Raw genomic sequence first — 18,392 nt, forward strand, 5'->3', positions numbered from 1 at the left:
GTAGATGTGAATTGTTTGTATACTTTTTCCAAAAATAGTAGGACGAAGCTACCAAGTAGTAAATTTAAAATAAAACAGAGAAAATAGTTCTTCATTTAATGTGTAATTAAGCACTGGAATTTGTTGCCAGAGAATGTGGTGAAAACAATTAGCTTAGTAGGGTTTGAAAAAGGTTTGGATAATTTACTAAAAGTCCATAAGCTGGACTTGGAAAATTCCACTGCTTATTTCTAGGATAATCAGCATAAAATCTGTTTTACTCTTTTGGAATCTTGCCAGGTACTTGTGACCTGGATTGGCCACTGTTGGAAACAGGATACTGGGCTTGATGGATCTTTATTCTGTCCCAGTATAGCAACTCTTATGTTCTTATATTAACATTTAGATACATGAAAGACATCACAAATAGGCATGTGCATTTGTGCTAGGCGCTATTCTGTAAAATTGTTGGTGCAATAATAGCAAATGGGCTCTACCAGTAAGCAAAGCATGGACGTGCCAAGGGCATTTCGCCTTGTAATGTGTGCACTTTATAGTATTAGATGCACACATTGCAACTTAAACCTTCTGTTAGCAAAGTGGCTTTGCATACTACTGTATAATGGATTAAATATACCTTATGTTTAAATCTTTTTTTTTTTTTAACAGTAAAGAACCACAAATACACAATGGCAGTATGACAAGCAAAACATTTTTTACAATGAAGTCAACCTGCAATAGAAGACTGTACTCTGATGTCCTCCATAACTTCAAGAAAATCCCCCCTCCCCCGATCCCAGGAGCCCAACAGCCGAGACCAATGCACCTTAGGTTTCTTGCCTCCCCTCCCAACAAAACTTGGATAATAAAGAGTATAAGGCCCAGATATCTTTCTGCAAGAGACAGAAAGGGGGCGTCTGGAGAACATAGAACCACTTAGGGAACAGAACCATTAAACACTGCAGCAATTATTCTGAAAAAATGAATCACTTTCACTGAAAGAGGTGTGCCCTCCCCATCAGTGAAAGCGGCAGCTCCTGCCAGGTAGCCAAAAGGGAGCTAGTGACGGAAAGCAAATGATCCACGGCTTGAGAAAAGGAGCCCTAAGAGTACTATTGTAGTTTAATAGTTTACTAAAATTTAATTCATCATATATGCATTTTGTATATCCAATTAGTGTTTCTAACTTTACTCAGCAAAAAAGGGGAGAGCCCCCTGGAATGTACAGCACCCAGGTCAAAGGCCAAACCTTATCTGCCTCAGGTCTCTGGAGTAATATCCCGAGACCAGACTGGGCACACATTGAAACAATGGAACTCCCCTAGTTTATCTTCTCTGGCCTTCAACAGAACTTATCAATTAATTCTAGTGCCCTGAGAGAATGCCTGCTCTTCTCTTGTTTCTCATGACCACAGCACAAAGCATGTTTTTTTTAGATCAGTATTTTATCCCATCATGGTTTTGCAGATCTCCTGTAACCCTTCTCTGGCTCACAGGGTTACAGTACACATCATCTATTTTTAATTTCTCTTCCCCTATACCATCTCCATCTTCTGACCCACTAGTACTATCCCAAATATCCCCATCCCATGTGTCGGGGTCCCAATCTTCTGTAAGACGGGATAGTAACATACATACCTCTCTTTTTTTTATTTTTTAATCCACCTTCCCCCCTCCATTTTTTATATTTATATTTTTCACACCTCACTGCTGCCTTCTCAGCTACATTCTGATACGAGCAATTCAAACTCATAGTACAAGTCCTAGGACTCCTGGTCTACTGTAACATACTTTACCTGTCATGCCCCGTCAACATGCTAAAACAATTACAAACAGTCCAAAATACAGCCCTAAGACTAATATACTCACTGAAAAAAATACGACCACATTACCTCAGCTTTCCAAGACTCACACTGGCTCCCAGTACAAGCACGCATACAACACAAATTCTACTGCACCCTATTCAAAGCCCTAAATTGAAATGGACCAAGCTATCTGAACAACTGCCTAATCAGGAAAAACACATCCAGACGAAGGAGAACTCAAGCACACTTTACTCACCCCCCAATCAAAGGTATGCAAAGCAAAAAAATATATGACTGTCTACTAGCCACCAGAGCAGCTAAAATAGACCACCACCTCTCAAATCTGCTGACCATGACGCCCAACTACAAAACATTCAAGAAAGAACTGAAAACCATATTATTCAAGAAATTTGTCAAATGATCTAACCAAACCGTATCGACCATTCCCAGATCCCGATGCATACTATAGCTATCAACCTTGTAATCTCCCTGGGAATGCCCAGGCTAATTTCTTGTTGTAAACCGCCTAGAACTGAAAGGTATCAGCGGGATAGAAGACATCAATCAATGTAATGTAATATAATTTGAGCTTAGCATGCATCATCCTAGCATCTAAATTTCAGCCCCATTTCTTCAATTTACCCCTTAGCATACAGCACATGCAAGTTACAGAATACAGCCTCGGCATCATGAGGTTGTGGGTTCAAACCCCATGTTGCTCTCTGTGAACCTGGGCAAGTCGCTTAATTCTCCACTACCCCAGGTACATTAGATAGATAGTGAGCCCCCACTGGGACAGATAAGGAAAATGATTGAAGTATCTGTATGTAAACCATTTTGAGTGCAGTTGTATAACTACAAAAAGGCAGTATACAAGCCCCAATCCCATCTCATATAATAATGTCATTGTTAATTAACACTTGAGCATGTATGTGAGATAATAATAATAACTTTATTTTTATATACCGATACTACCTGATCTACTCTTTACCATTACTAAAAATGACCAATGTTCTTCTTTTGTAACCCACCTTCCTTAACTCTTTTGTAATCGCCTTGAACCGCAAGGTAATGGCGGAATAGAAATCTCTAATGTAATGTAATGTAATACCGCAATACCTCAAACAGTTCAGAGCGGTTTACAGAGGAAGAGTCGCTATACAGACAGCGATATTACAAAAAACTTTCAAAATTACATTAGCATGGTAAGATCAAATTTTTCCTGGAAGTGTTTTAGAAGTACGTCAAGGCAGAAGTGGAGTTGGAGAAATTTATCAAAGAGATAAGTTTTGAATGACTTCTAAAAGTTTTTATTTATTTATTCATTCAACTTTTCAAATTATAAACAAGCAAATCAATACTTGAATACAGATTTGTAATAAAAAAACCATGAAATTATATACCTATATACCACTTACATCAGTAGTGCATGGGAAGGAAATGATTATTGATTATTTAGTCCACTAAAATAAAGATCCAAATATTAAAATTAAATTGTTGAGGAAATACATTCCATCCTAAGAACAGCTCGGGAGACAATGATAGAAAACCCAAAAGCCAGGTCTTAAATTGCTGGAGGTGCTATTGGACCTGTCACCTCTCCACCCCCTTCCTTGGCCACAATAAATTCCAACAGTTGCTTTGGTTCAAAAAATTTCCCCTGAAGTGAAACATAGCACTTCACCGGAAACTTCTAAATAAAGGATGCACCCAGAGCCGAAACCCTGGGTTTATAAAGTAGAAACTCCTTTCTCCTTTTCTGTGTCACTTGAGCAACGTCTGGAAAATTCCAAATTGTCAAACCAAAGAACTTATCATTCATATGCTTAAAGTAAGTCTCTGTAATGCTCCAGGTCAAATGTCACCAAGAGAGTGGATCTCTCTGTGACAACAGAATTTTTGGAGAACTCTCTGGAAGTAAAGTTCATTTCTCCCTTTTCTGTTACTCCAGTTTCAGTAGGGGTTGAACTATCTTGCTACTTCCCTGGAGTATTGAGCCCCTGTTATAGGTGGTAAATTTTCTTGCGGAATCATTAAAATTTCCTTGGAATATTTACGCGCCATCTCAATTGGAGATTTAGGAAAATTTAACAGTCTACTTATTTTCCATATATTCAAGTTTTTTTTAAAATAAAAGATTTTTCTTTAATAATCTCCATTTTTATGTTTTTATTTACCCCCTCATTTACAAAGCCATGCTAGCATTTTTTGTGCCACCACCACGGTAACAGCTCCAATGCTCATAGATTTCCTATGAGTGTCCGAGCTGTTACCACTGCTGCTGTGCTAAAAACGCTAGCACAGCTTTGTAAAGGAGGGGGGTAAAAAAAATAAGTTTTTCTACCTCAAAGCACTTTGCTTAGCTGGCACCATCCACTCTTTACTGTGTATTGAACCTCTCATCCATAAAATATGTTTTTAAAGATCAATACCAGGAAAGATGATGCTCTGACTCCTAGTATCCTCTCTCAAAAAGGGTTAATCATCACTCTTGTGGTTTCTGATATCACCAGAAACTTGGTGGAAATATTTTGATTCTGTCATACGTGTCCCAGCATTTCAAAATATTTTTTCTACTTCCATAATTATCCTCATGGAGTGCCTTCAGGATGTGTGTTGTGACATCTGCCACCTAATAAATGATATGGTAGTAAGGCACACCCTACATTACTTAATTGTTACAAAAATACCTCCATTGCTCAGCTTATTCGGATTCTCTTAAGAGGAAGCAGATGAATTCATTTCAGTCCACTCTTATCAACAATCTTCTGATGGTAAAATACTTTGCATCAGAAATTTCTTCAATCCAACATATGGTTGATTGTAAAAGATATGTTCAGGGAGTTATGTGATGTGGTGAGAGCAGCAGGACATGCCCTGACTCAGCTCCTGATCCTCGGGCTCATCTGCCTCCATCGGGCCAGAAATCATGCCAGCGAGAGCCAAAATTGCTTCCTTTTTATATGACAAATATAAATCAAACCAAGCTGAATATCCCCAAGAAATATTCTAAGGCACCAAAAAGATATTCATACAATTCAATACCAGAAATTGCAGTGCAGAAATATTCTTAATGGAGAAAAGACCTCAGTATTTCCAGTGATTAGCATTACCTGGAAGTCTCTGATAGCTTCAAAGCTGCCATAGGAAATACATCCTTGGTCCAGAAAAACTCCATAGATTAAAGTAATGTTTTCAAAGCAATCATAATATCATTTGTCATATCCAAAGAGTGAAACAAGAACTTATCTGCAAAAAGATTCTCTTCTCTGGTATTAGTATCGATTTGAGCAGAAAGTTGCACAGCTCCCAGTACTGCTATCAATGTAACGTGCTGGGAGAGTTATTAATAGATTTCCCGACAATGCCCTGTTTCGCTAATTTGCTGCATCAGTGGAAACTCTATAAAAAAGAAAAATACTTAAAATGTACACATAGGTTCTCCATATAGCAGGCAAATCTTTTCAGTATACCTATATCACAAGCAAGAGCAATTGCTTCAAAGAGACTTCCAGGTGACACTAATCACTGGAAATACTGAAGTCTTTTCTTCATTAAGAATATTTCTGCTCTGCAATTTCTGGTATTGAATTGTATGAATATCTTTTTGGTGGTTTATTCCTTTTTATATGAACAGATTCATGCTCAGATTGGACTCAAACATTAGTACCAAATCGGTCTGGAAGGGCAAAGAAAAAGACAAGGATAAGCAGAAACTGCAGGACGACAAGATGGTGGGTTCTCAGGGGGACTTGGCCTTGTCTCTCACCTCAGCTCATATTGAGAAGCTTACCTCGGCGGTTGTGCAAGCCTTGGACTCGCATTTCCACCAATTGTCGGGACAAATCTCCCATCTGGAGGCGTTGTTGTCTGATGTCTTCATTGACCACTACCCTCTTTCGCCTTCTACTCAACCAGTACCTGACCCAGGATGTTAACATGCCCAACATACTGCCCAGCGAAGAAGTGGTGTGCAAACTTTCAGTGTGGAGATTTCAAGACTGAAGATGCAGCAAGGTGTGGGAGCTAAAATTGCTGACCATGTCCATGACCTGATTTTGGCAGATCGGCAAATATCATCTAAAACAATTGCTGAGACACTACAAACATCCAGGGTTGGGTATAGAATCTACAAGTAGCTGGGTATGCAGAAGTTGTCAACCAAGCGGATGCCCAAATGTTTGAATGGTGATGAGAAACAATGTTGAGTGGACACTTCCAAATTGATTTTGCAGCATTTTCAGCAAGCTGGTACCAAGTTTTTGGAATTACTGGTTGATGAAACATGGTTACATCACTATGATCCTGAGACAAAACAGTCCATGCAATGGCGGTATTCGGGTTCTCTAAGGCCAAGGAAATTAAAGATTCAAAAGTCAACAGGAAAGGCTATAGCCACAGTGTTTTGGGATCAGGCACATAAGAATTGCTATACTCGGACAGACCAAAGGTCCATCAAGCCCAGTATCCTGTTTCCAACAGTGGCCAACCTAGGTCCCAAGTACCTAGCTAGATCCCAAGTCGTAAAACAGATTTTATGCTGCTTATCCTAGAAATAAGCAGTGGATTTCCCCAAGCCATCTCAATAATGGCATATGGACTTCTCTTTTAGGAAATTATCCTAACCTTTTTTAAACTGCACTAAGCTAACTGCTTTCACCACATTCTCTGGCAACGATTCCAGAGTTTAGTTACATGTGTGAAGAAATATTTTCTCTGGTTTGTTTTAAATCTACTACTTAATAGCTTCATTGCATGTCCTCTAGTCCTAGTATTTTTTGGGAAAGAGTGAACAAGCAATTCACATCTACCCTTTCCACTCCACTCATTGTTTTATAGATCTGTCATATCACCCCTGAGCTGTCTCTTCTCTAAGCTGTAGAGCCCTAGCTTTTTTAGCCTTTCCTTATAGGGACGTCGTCCAATCCCTTTTATCATTTTTGTCACACTTCTCTGTACCTTTCCTAATTCTGCTATATCTTTTTTGAGATATGGTGACCAAAACTGCACACAGTATTTGAGGTGCGGCCATACCATAGTGATACAAGGGCATAACATTTTCATCTTTGTTATCCATTCCTTTCCTGATAATTCCTAACATTCTATTTGCTTTCTTAGCAGCTGCTGCACTTTGAACTGAGGGTTTCAATGTATCAGCAATGACACCTAGATCCTTTTCCTGGGCAGTGACTCCTAACGCTCCAGCATCACTTAGCTATAGTTCGGGTTCCTCTTTCCTACATGCCGGAAGGTGTTGTAATTAGTGCAGAATACTACTGTAACTTGCTTTGCTAATTAAAGGAGACATTGGAAAAAAAAAGGATGAGAGAGAAGCTGCTGAAAGGAGTTTGGCTTTTGCAAGAAAATGCACCTGCTGGCAAAACAATGGATGTTTTGATGCAGTTGGAGTTTCGGTGCATAGACCATCCACCTTGCTCATCAGATCTTGCTCTATCTGACATTTTCGGTTTCCAAATCTTAAAAGTTTGAAAGGGCATCAATTTTCACATGATTGCAGCAGCGGAGCAGTATTTCAGTGACCAGACATCGAGGTATTTTTTTGGGAAGGGTTACAGAAGCTTCAGACATGATGTGTCAAGTGTGTTGAGCTTAGGGGTGAATATGTGGAAAAACTTGTTTCATGGCTCCATGTCATTCCCTTCGTGGTTGGGCTGAACTTTTCAGCATCCTCTCATAAATAAATTTGAAATCGAGAGCACCGTACTGTCGCTCCTTAACTGCCTCTCTTGTGACATCCAGTTTTTTAAAAATCTATCTTTTATGCAAGTGGTCAGTGACATTTATGCATTCAAAATCTGAGTGATGCTGATCTTCAGTTTCCTGCTGTATATGCTGCTAACTACATGTGTATTTCCACCAGGGCTGGCCTAACCATTAGGCAAAAATAGTCGGTTGTTTCTTTTCTGGGAACACACAAACTGAAAGAACCATCAATGTGTATTTTTTACTTGCAGAGGAGGAGGAGGGCTGGGGAAGGGACAGTTTTCAGATAGCCCGTTTTCCTGAATAAAACGAGTTTTGGTAATTATCCTCATTATTTGTGTATGTGATACAGGCCGTGCGCAAATAGCAAAGTTTACTATTTAAAAGCATGATGTCTTGAGGGAAGGGGCAGATTAGGGTCCTGAAAGTTCATTTAATTTGGGGGATGTTAACTGAATGTTTGCTTAGGGCAGTATTTCTCAACTCGGTCCTGGAGTACGGTGACCCATCAAAAGCGCGCCGGACATTGGCGCGCTGACAATCATGCCCCGGCATTTGCACACAGGACAAATGCGTACCGCTGATCTCGCTGTTCTTTGCCCATCCCATTTGCGCTCTGAGGAGGGGAACACCCCACCCCAGTACACTTAAAAGACCCACGCTCCTCCTGAATCCCGGCTCTTCCGCTCTCAGGGGGGAATGTGTGGAAGGGAGCCGCCGCCCTCCCCCCCACTAGAATTACGCTCTTGTTCAGGGGATGCCGACGTGTTTCAATTTTAACATTGCCGCAAACCCCTCCTCACTACACTGACAATTGCGCCCCGAAAATCCCGCTCCCTTCATGCGCGCACTTGTCGCTGCGTGCATTTGTCAGAGCAGAATTGTCCTGCGTTCTATTGATGGTGTACCTGGAAGTAACCCCTTGCCCGTCAGGTTTTCAAGATATCCACAATGAATATGCATGAAAAATATTTACATATAATGGAAGCAGTGTGTGTGCAAATCAAATTTATGCAAATTCAATGTGGATATCCTGAAAACCTGACAGGCAAGGGGTTACTCCAGGACTGACTTGAGAAACACTGGCCTAGGGCATCCAATAATACCCTTGTACTAACCCTGTTTCCTACAGCCTCATTGGTATTGCGAAAAGCTCTGTGTTCAATAAAATACTCTACAAATTTTGAACCTCCAGATTTGAATTTATATTCTGAAATCGACCTGAAAATTGGTCTCTTCTGTTTCAGGTGTGAGTGTTGAGGCATCAGACGATGGGGAATAACTCCAGTGCTCAGTCTTTTAAGATCCCTGCTGGAGAAGGACCTCACACTGTTGGATGCACAGATTTAATGACAGAACACACCATACATGTATGATACTCAAATATTTCACTGATAATTTATGGTTTAATTGCACTTACCAATTTGTAAGACAAAGAAAATATATCAGAAAAATTAGCAAGAATTTTCCCACAGTCAGGCAGGCTTGCACTTTTTGGATGCATGGAAGACAGCCTGGACACCGTCTGCAGCTAAGTGTTTGTTTGTTTTTTTCCTGCTTACCATTGACTGTGTTTGAGACTTATATATGTGCTGCTTGTTTTACTCACATTTTTTGAAGTTTTGTAATTTGGCGTGCTAGAGGTTTTTTGAGGTGGTTCCTACGAGGGCTACTATAGTGTTTCTCACTGCTGAGTGAACTGATACATTTTGGACCTTGCTTAATGGTTGTTTATAAGTGGAGTTTTTTGCCATATGAAGATGAACTGAGGCTTTTTCTCCACTTTTTTCTTTCCTTTTTTCTGTGTGTTAAGTGAATGAGTGGGTCTTTGTGTGAGTGCAGTAGGTAGACCTGGTAGTGTCTAGGTAGGTCCCTTCTTTGGTTTCCAATAGGGCATAATTTATTAGTTTTAGGAGTTTTGTATGTCCTTCCTGAGATTTTTTTGGGTAGCTCCACCAACAGTCCCAGATCCTCCTGTCTCGGAGTCCTACCATCCCATTCTGGTTAGCTTGGAGGTCACCCATACGTGAGAATACCTGCCTGCTTGTCCTGGGATAAAGCACAGTTACTTACCGTAACAGGTGTTATCCAGGGACAGAAGGCAGCTATTCTCACAACCCACCCACCTCCCCTGGTTGGCTTATCTGCTAGCTATCTGAACTGAGGAAATGCGCGCCCTTGCGTGGGCGGGAGGGTACTTTCTAAGTTGTATAAGCAAATCAGCTTGCGAAGCTGTCTGCATCGGGGCTCTGTGGATGACATCACCCACAGGTTGAGAATAGCTGCCTGCGGTCCCTGGATAACACTTGTTATGGTAAGTAACTGTGCTTTTCCTTCCCTCCTACACCCCCCCAGCCCGTACAGGCATTTCTTTTCAGGTCACCAGCTGAGCCTGACGCCTTCTCACTGATGCATTTTGCAACAGAGGGAGGGTTTCCCTCTGATGCAAAATGTGTCAGAAGGCTTCTGGATTAGCTGCCAGCATCATGTAGGAAGGAACACTGCCAGCGGCCTAAAGAGAATGTGTGTAAGTTTGGAGGAGATCCCCCGTGGCCATGAAGGGGATCCCTGTGAGATTCCCTTTGCCCCTGTTCTTATGCAGCTCTCTTTGTACCACCATTTTTTTTTGGGGGGGGGACTGGCTCCAGTGGTCCCCCCCTCCTATCCCAATGCCAATGTATACAGAGCTTTGCAAAAAGTATCAACCGAATGGAATAATTATAGTTGATGTCTTTGTAGATAATAGGAGACCACATACAAATGGTTTTATTTAAAGCATTAATATGTCTTAAGCTTCTTTGCTATTCATTCATTCAATATATACAGAAGTAAAATTTAAACATTTTGGGCCAGATTCTGTAAGCAGCATTTAAATCGGCAACTGCCTACAAAAATGGCGTTGGCTGCATGTCAGTCATGTTTAGGTGCCATTTAAAGAATTGCGGCTAATGGCGCCTACCACAAATCTTAGTCATCTGCTATGTAGGCCAGGGTTTTAAAGGCCTATGTTACTGGCTTCTGTCTTACACATGAATCACACCTACAAAGGTTCCTAACAGCGCCTAAGGTCACTTCCGGTGTTAACCACGCCTACTGGGACCTTAAGCGCTTCAAGGTGCCTCTAGTCACGTTAATGGTGCCATTTTGGAGGTGCCTATGGGCACCTAATTTTTTTTAACAATGTGTTAATTGGTCTTTAATCGATGCAGTTAATTACTGCACCGATTTAACCAATTAATACAATTAAGTTAGGCGTTGGTATGGTGCCTATTGCTACCTAACAGTGCCAGTAAGAGAATTTGCTCCTTGGTGAATAACATAGACGCACAGAAAAATGAAGGCAGATAAAAGACCATATGGCCTATCTAATCTGCCTATCCATGCCATCTACCATCCCTTCCTCTGCCTTAGAGATCCAATGTACTTTCTTGAATTCAAATACATATTTCATCTCCACCAGAAGACCATTCCATGTATTCACTACCCTTTCTGTGAAAAAAGTATTTTTTTAGGTTACTTATTTGTCTATCCCCCTTTTACCTTTATCCTATGCCCCCTCATTCTAGAGTTTCTTTTCAATTGAAAGACTTGCCTCATGCACACTTATGCCATGTAGATATTTAAATCTCTATCATATCCTGCCTTTCCTCCAAAGTAAACGTATTGTGATCTTTAAGTCTGTCCTCATGCACTTTATAATGAACACCACTGACCATTTTAGTAGCCTTACTCTGGACCGACTCCATTCTGGTTTCATATTTTTTGGAAGGTGCGGTCCCCAGAATTGTACATAATATTCTAAATGAAGTATACAGGAGCATCATTACCACTTTTTTTTCCTCCTGGCAATTCCTTTCCCTATCTACTCAAGTATCCTTTTAGCTTTTGCTGTCGTGTTGTCTACCTGTTTGGCCACCTTGAAATCATCACATAACGATCACACCGCATCTCTTTTGTACACAAAAGTTCTTCACCCCATAAACTGTACCATTCCCTTGGGTTTTTGTAGCCCAAATGCACTAGCCTGCATTTCTTAGCATTAAATTTTAGATACCAAATTTCAGACCATTCTTCAAGCTTTTCCAGGCTCTTCTTCATGTTGTCCACAAGTACTCTATTGCAGATTTTGGTATCATCTGCAAAGAGGCAAACCTTACCAGACAGCCCTTCAGAAATATCACTTATAAAAATGTTAAAAAAAACAGGTTCAAAAACTGAACTTTGCTACACACCACTCAGAAAGAACCCGTTTACCTCTACCTTCTGTTGTCTTTCATTCAACCAGTTCCTATCCCAGTCACTTTAGGGCCAAGGGTACACAGTGTGTCAAAGGCTTTGCTAAAATCTAAACACAGCACATATAGGCAAGATTCGTTTACTGTAGCTTATTTCTTTGCCAAAACTCATGTTATGAATTACGGTAATCACTGAGCTGAAAACTGACAAAAACCAGACAGAGTTTTGTAAAAGTGCTTTTCATAAAGGGCCTTTCAATTTTATTAGTATTTAAAATTAGTATTTTGATTTTTGTAGTAAAAACTGTATCCTTTTTTTTTTTTTTTCCACATCCCATCAGGGGAGCTTCTTGCGCCTGTATTATCCCTGTCAGGAAGACACCTGTGATGAAGGGCCTGCTTGGATTCCAAGGAGAGAATACCATTGGGGTCTTGCTGATAATCTGAAGATGAACCGAACTGTAGTAGATACATTTTTTAGCTATTATTATGGTGAGGATTTTCACTGTCTTCTCTTCCATAATATTATTTTTTTCCCTTTATAGTTTTGTTTTATTTCTACATGTTATCTTGAAGAGTGGACTAGCACAGCCACCACACCATTTCACCATAATATTCTGTAGTACATGGTGATTAATTGCACATTTTGTATCAATGGGCATCTTGTTTATAGAGTGTCGGTGCTCATTGGATCACAATGTTGTGTGACGGTATTGGTCAAATCAAAAGGGGTCAGGGCACTCTACCTGGATACTGTATATTTAAAGTTCACTATTATAATGGAAGATGGAGATTGGAATTGAGATATTTTACAAAAGCAAGTACCGATGCACAGTCATTTCTAATATACCTGCAGGAGTACACGTGTGTTTCCTGGCATATGTAGTGGGATTAGCTATTTTACAAACATACACATATTGGAAAAATGAATGGCACAAACCTGGCAGCTTTCACTTGGAGTTGATGCATTGTACAAACCTATGGTATGTGTATAGGGATCACCAATTTAGTGAGGTCGTTTCACTTTTGAAAGTGGACAAAAACTGCATGGGATTATAAGGAATGATTCCTTTAATCCCTTGTGTAAAGCTTTGGTTGAAAAGAGATCTTTAAAAAAACCAAAACTGTTGAGTAGTTGTAAATGCCAATGTGAAACTTTTTCCTCATACACCACACCCCCTTTAAATCTCTGTGTAGTATGAGTTTCCAATTCTAAATAGTAGCTTTCTGAAATTACTTTAATGTGCCAGTGTTTCCACAGATAAATCATGATTAGGGCTTCTAAATTTTCTCCTATGTTTTGCATAAAATATGCAGCCAAAGACAACTGTGCCCAAGTCTCGTAGTAAAAAGAATCCTCAGAATCTATATATGTCGCCCAGATTTGCATGCCAAAATTTTGGGCATGCTCCCAAGATGTACATGCAAATTAATTGGCTAGTGAACAAATTAATATCAATAATTGGTGTTAATTGGTACCCATTAAAATTTGCATGTGCAACTTTATTAGCACGTAACTTAAAAGGGGGGCATGGCCATTGCATGTTGCGGCATTCCGAAAAGTTATGTATGTTGTTACCTCAGTGCACCTAACTTGGTGCCAGCATTTATACTAGGTTTCAGTAGACACCCAGAGTCAGGTGTGTGAATTGATGACGCTAAGAACAATTTTGGAAAGCATGTGCACCCTTTGTAGTATCACACTTAGTGCTGGGGGGTTTTCTGGTGCCAAAATTTAATCACCTTTTATATAATTTCTCACCCCCCCCCCCCTCATTGTACGTAAGATTGTTTAGGCAAAATAATTATTTTTTCTAAAGGAGCAATCCTTTAAGTGGTATGAAAAGAAAATAGGAGAAGAGCTGTCTAGTGTTGCCTTGTTATTCTAACTTAGCATGACTCTTCCTGCCCCACCATTCATCCTGTTTCTGTCATGAGAACAGATATCTAATTGCAGAACAGCAGCTGGCTGTTAGAATCCTGAACTGATGCAGCAAGTTGGAGCTCACTCAGTATTTTTTATTTGTCTTTGGAGAATGCATCCTGAGATTACATATATATGTGCCATTTCATTCAAAATCCATATGGGAGGAGCAGCCGCTCCCCCCTTGCACCCTCCCATTCCCAGCTACACCTCAGAGCCCAAGTTCAAATCCCATGGGAGCTCCATGTGGCCTTGGGGAAAGTAATTTAACCCTCCATGCCTTGGGTCTGACGTTGGGCAAGTTCTGGCAGCAATGCCAATGTGAATCTTGTCCCCCTATGTTAGGCAGCAGCGACACAGTGGAGGTGCCTCACACTGCACAGGAGAACATGATGGCAAACCACTCCTGTATCGTGTAAGGAAAGCCATAAAAGGGGGAGGGGGAGATGCCTCGCTGTGTGGTCACCAGGAGTCAGTTTGACTCGAGGGCAGTGTTTATGGTTTCCTTTTTTGATAACGTGCCTTTCCTTTAGCAGTAACAAGCCTGTGTAAATTAAAAATATAATATACAAGAAAACAGTGCCATTAATTTGAGAGAGACAGAAAATAGACAGGTGTATATTGGAAGTAAAGGATAAGGAGGGGGCCCTACTGGGAGAATAGATTGAAATAGTAATTCAAATGGTTTCCTCTAAGCCAATAGTGCTCAACCCAGTCCTTTGAGGTACACCTAGTCCTATCAGGTTTTCAGGATATCCACAATGAAAATGCATGAAAGAGGTTTGCAATTTAAAAAATTAATTAGCTGGTAGGTGCCTAACTCGATAGCAGTCTACCCTAAGGCGCCGATCGGAAAGTAAGCATGGTTAGGGGTAGATTGTTGGTAGAGGGAGGAGTGGCCTAATGGTTAGAGCTATAGCTTCAGCACCTTGAGGTTGTGGGTTTGAGCAACTGACTCAATGTACCTTGGGCAATGGCTTGTTAGTTAGATTGTGAACCTGCCAGGACCTATTTAGGCCAAGAAAACCCTAGCATAAATGGGAGTGCATCTAAGATTTTAACGCCTACTTGTGCCTTAAGACTGGTTAGCAGATAATTGACAATTGTGCTCAAAGGTGCCTATTTATAGAGTCGGGGCCAAAATGTTTTTCATACACAAATAGGCCAGCAAAAAATTTGGGAGAATGTTGCTCAAGGGCATAGCTAGACAGTGGACTTTTGGTTGAGCAATTAAGGAGTAATTTTAAAAGCTGTTTAGTTGTGTTAAACAAATGTTTATAAGTGGACAAGGCATTTTCTAAAATTCTCCAGAGCCTACCAGGACAGACAGGGAAAAATGCTTGAGTACCTGAATAAATACATGTAAACCATTCTAAGCTTCCCTGGAAGAACGGTTAGAAAAGTGAATAAATGTGTAATTTGCAAAATCACTTCTTATATACATGTATGTAGTTCTACATACTAGAGAATGACACGGGGAGCGATCCCCGCAGGGAGCTGCGGCGTGGCTGCGGTTTGGCTGCGGGTTATGGAGACTCCAAAGCCAAATCGCCGCAGACACGGGGACAAAAGTTTTCACCGCCCGCAAAAACGGTGAAAAGATTTGTCCCCACAGGCCAATGTACCCCCTTCTAGGAACCGCTATTTACCTGTGTTTCACCGTGCTCCTCATTTGTCAGATCAACCCTTCCTGCCAATAGAAACCGCCCCCCCCCCCCGACGATCGCCGGCAGGAAGGTGCTCAGCCCTTCATGCCGACAGAACCAGCCCTCCCCAACGATCGCGGCAGGAGGGTACCCATCCCCTCCTGCCTACCCCAACAGCCCCCCCCCGACGATCGCAGCAGGAGGATATCCAACCCCTCCTGCTAGCTCCCCAACAGCCCCCCTATGATCACTGGTAGGAGGGTGCCCAACCCCTCCTGCCGGCCCCCCAACGGCCCCCTATATCGCCAATAGGAGGGTGCCCAACCCCTCCTGCCGGACCCTCCCCCAACAAACCCCGCCATCCCGAAACACCACCCTTAGTCTTACTTTCCAAGTTGGACCGGACAGCTCCTCGCTCGTCTGGCCAGCAGGCCTGCCTCCGTCCAAATGAGGCGGGCCCGCCCCTCCCCTCCCCTGCCTAACCCACAGGATCCTAGGGCCTGATTGGCCCAAGCACCTAAGGCCCCTCCTATAGCGGGAGTGGCTTTAGGTGCCTAGACCAATCAGGCCCTAGGATCCTGTGGGTTGGGCAGGGTAGGGGTGGGCCCGCCTCATTTGGACGGAGGCAAGCCTGCTGGCCATACGTGTGAGGAGCCGTCCGGTCCAACTTGGAAAGTAAGACTAAAGGGGTTCCGGGGTGGGAGGGTTCGTTGGGGGGGGTCCAGCAGGAGGGGTTGGGTACCCTCCTGCCGGCGATCTTAGGGGAGGCCATTGGGAGGACCGGCAGGAGGGGTTGGGTACCCTTCTGCTGCGATTGTCGGGAGGGCCGTTGGGGGGGTCTACAGGAGGGGTTGGGTGCCCTCCTGCCGTGATCGCTGGGGGGAGGGGAGACTTGCAGCCGTAGCCGCGGTCACTATGCTAATCACGGCAGGGAGATCTTTGCCGCAATTAGGTACAGCGGCCGCGTCTACTTACCATGTAGGCTAACATTGTAAGCATTAAAAGTACATGTCGTGTTTGTTTTTGTATAGTTATTAACTAATATTTAACTAAGTTTTAAAGTTTTAAAGAATGTTTCCTTTATACGTAAATAAAGAAAAGTATATAAAATCGTACCCGTTTGAGGCTTTTATGTATGCAGCGGTGACGGTGACGGGGCGGTGAATGGGGTTGCAGTGGCGGTGACGGGGCGGTGAATGGGGTGGCAGTGGCGGTGACGGGGCAGTGAAGGGAATGGCGGTGACAGGGCGGTGCAGAGGATGGTGAGACGGGGACGGGGCGGTGACGGGGACCAATTTTTTCACCGTGTCATTCTCTTCTACATACACAAACTCACTAGTGATAACTGCTGTTTGTTTGAATGTGTTTTTATAAAATGGTTTCTAAATATACATGCCTGAGCTCCCTTAGTAGTATCCAGACGGGATCCATCCCAGGATACTAAGGGAGCTCAGAGAGGTTCTGGCGAGTCCTATTAAAGACTTGTTCAACAAATCTCTGGAGACGGGAGTGATTCCTGGGGATTGGAGGAGAGCGGATGTGGTCCCTATTCATAAAAGTGGTCACAGGGATGAAGCAGGAAACTACAGGCCAGTGAGCGTCACTTCAGTTGTTGGAAAAATAATGGAAGTTTTGCTGAAAGAAAGGATAGTGTACTTCCTTGAATCTAATGGGTTACAGGATCCGAGGCAGCATGGCTTTACATAAGGTAAATCATGCCAAATGAACCTGATTGAATTTTTTGATTGGGTGACCAGAGAGCTGGATCGAGGACATATGCTAGATGTAATTTACTTGGATTTCAGCAAAGCCTTTGATACAGTTCCTCAAAGGAGGCTGTTGAACAATCTTGAAGGGCTGAAGTTAGGACTCAAAGTGGTGAACTGGGTCAGAAACTGGCTGTCGGACAGACGCCAGAGGGTGGTGGTTAATGGAAGTCGCTCGAAGGAAGGAAAGGTGAGTAGTGGAGTCCCTCAGGGATTAGTGCTGGGACCAATCCTGTTCAATATGTTTGTGAGTGACATTGCTGAAGGGTTAGAAGGAAAAGTATGCCTTTTTGCAGATGATACCAAGATGTGTAACAGAGTAGACACCGAAGAGGGAGTGGAAAATATGAAAAAGGATCTGCAAAAGTTAGAGAAATGGTCTAATGCCTGGCAACTAAAATTCAATGCAAAGAAATGCAGAGTAATGCATTTGGGGATTAATAATAGGAAGGAACCGTATATGCTGGGAGGAGAGAAGCTGATATGCACGGATGGGGAGAGGGATCTTGGGGTGATAGTGTCCGAAGATCTAAAGGTGAAAAAACAGTGTGACAAGGCAGTGGCTGCTGCCAGAAGGATGCTGGGCTGTATAAAGAGAGGCGTAGTCAGTAGAAGGAAGAAGGTGTTGATGCCCCTGTACAGGTCATTGGTAAGGCCCCACTTGGAGTATTGTGTTCAATTTTGGAGACCGTATCTGATGAAGGACGTAAGAAGACTTGAGGCGGTCCAGAGGAGGGCGACGAAAATGATAGGAGGCTTGCGCCAGAAGACGTATGAGGAGAGACTGGAAGCCCTGAATATGTATACCCTAGAGCAGTGATTCCCAACCCTGTCCTGGAGGAACACCAGGCCAATCGGGTTTTCAGGCTAGCCCTAATGAATATGCATGAGAGAGATTTGCATATGATGGAAGTGATAGGCATGCAAATTTGCTTCATGCATATTCATTAGGGCTAGCCTGAAAACCCAATTGGCCTGGTGTTCCTCCAGGACAGGGTTGGGAACCACTGCTCTAAGGAGCCACCTAATTGAGGGCAGCACACATAAATGGTGGTATTCTAGTCATTTACCCCCATAAGTGGCCTCTTATTGAATACCGACTAGTGGAATAGTATACCTTATGGCAGGAGTAGGGAACTCCGGTCCTCGAGAGCCGTATTCCAGTCCCGTTTTCAGGATTTCCCCAATGAATATGCATTGAAAGCAGTGCATGCAAATAGATCTCATGCATATTCATTGGGGAAATCCTGAAAACCCGACTGCAATACGGCTCTCGAGATCGGAGTTCCCTACCCCTGTCTTATGGTTTGATG

The 18,392-nt window shown here is 42.4% G+C and overlaps 1 protein-coding gene across 3 annotated transcripts in view; it reads left to right on the forward strand.

The window, feature by feature from the left end:
* PLA2G7 (phospholipase A2 group VII) overlaps positions 1–18,392 on the forward strand; it is an 88,240-nt gene that overhangs the window by 5,515 nt on the left and 64,333 nt on the right. For 2 of the 3 annotated variants that reach the window (XM_033938891.1, XM_033938893.1), the window contains exons 2-3: positions 8,756–8,878; positions 12,085–12,235. In XM_033938891.1, coding sequence (XP_033794782.1) covers positions 8,780–8,878; positions 12,085–12,235 — 250 coding nt within the window. In that variant the 5' untranslated portion in view covers positions 8,756–8,779. The remainder of the gene's footprint in view (positions 1–8,755; positions 8,879–12,084; positions 12,236–18,392) is intronic. The other variant, XM_033938892.1, reaches the window with a different exon arrangement.

The sequence above is a fragment of the Geotrypetes seraphini genome, chromosome 3, assembly GCF_902459505.1.
Source record: "Geotrypetes seraphini chromosome 3, aGeoSer1.1, whole genome shotgun sequence".
Taxonomy (NCBI): domain Eukaryota; kingdom Metazoa; phylum Chordata; class Amphibia; order Gymnophiona; family Dermophiidae; genus Geotrypetes; species Geotrypetes seraphini.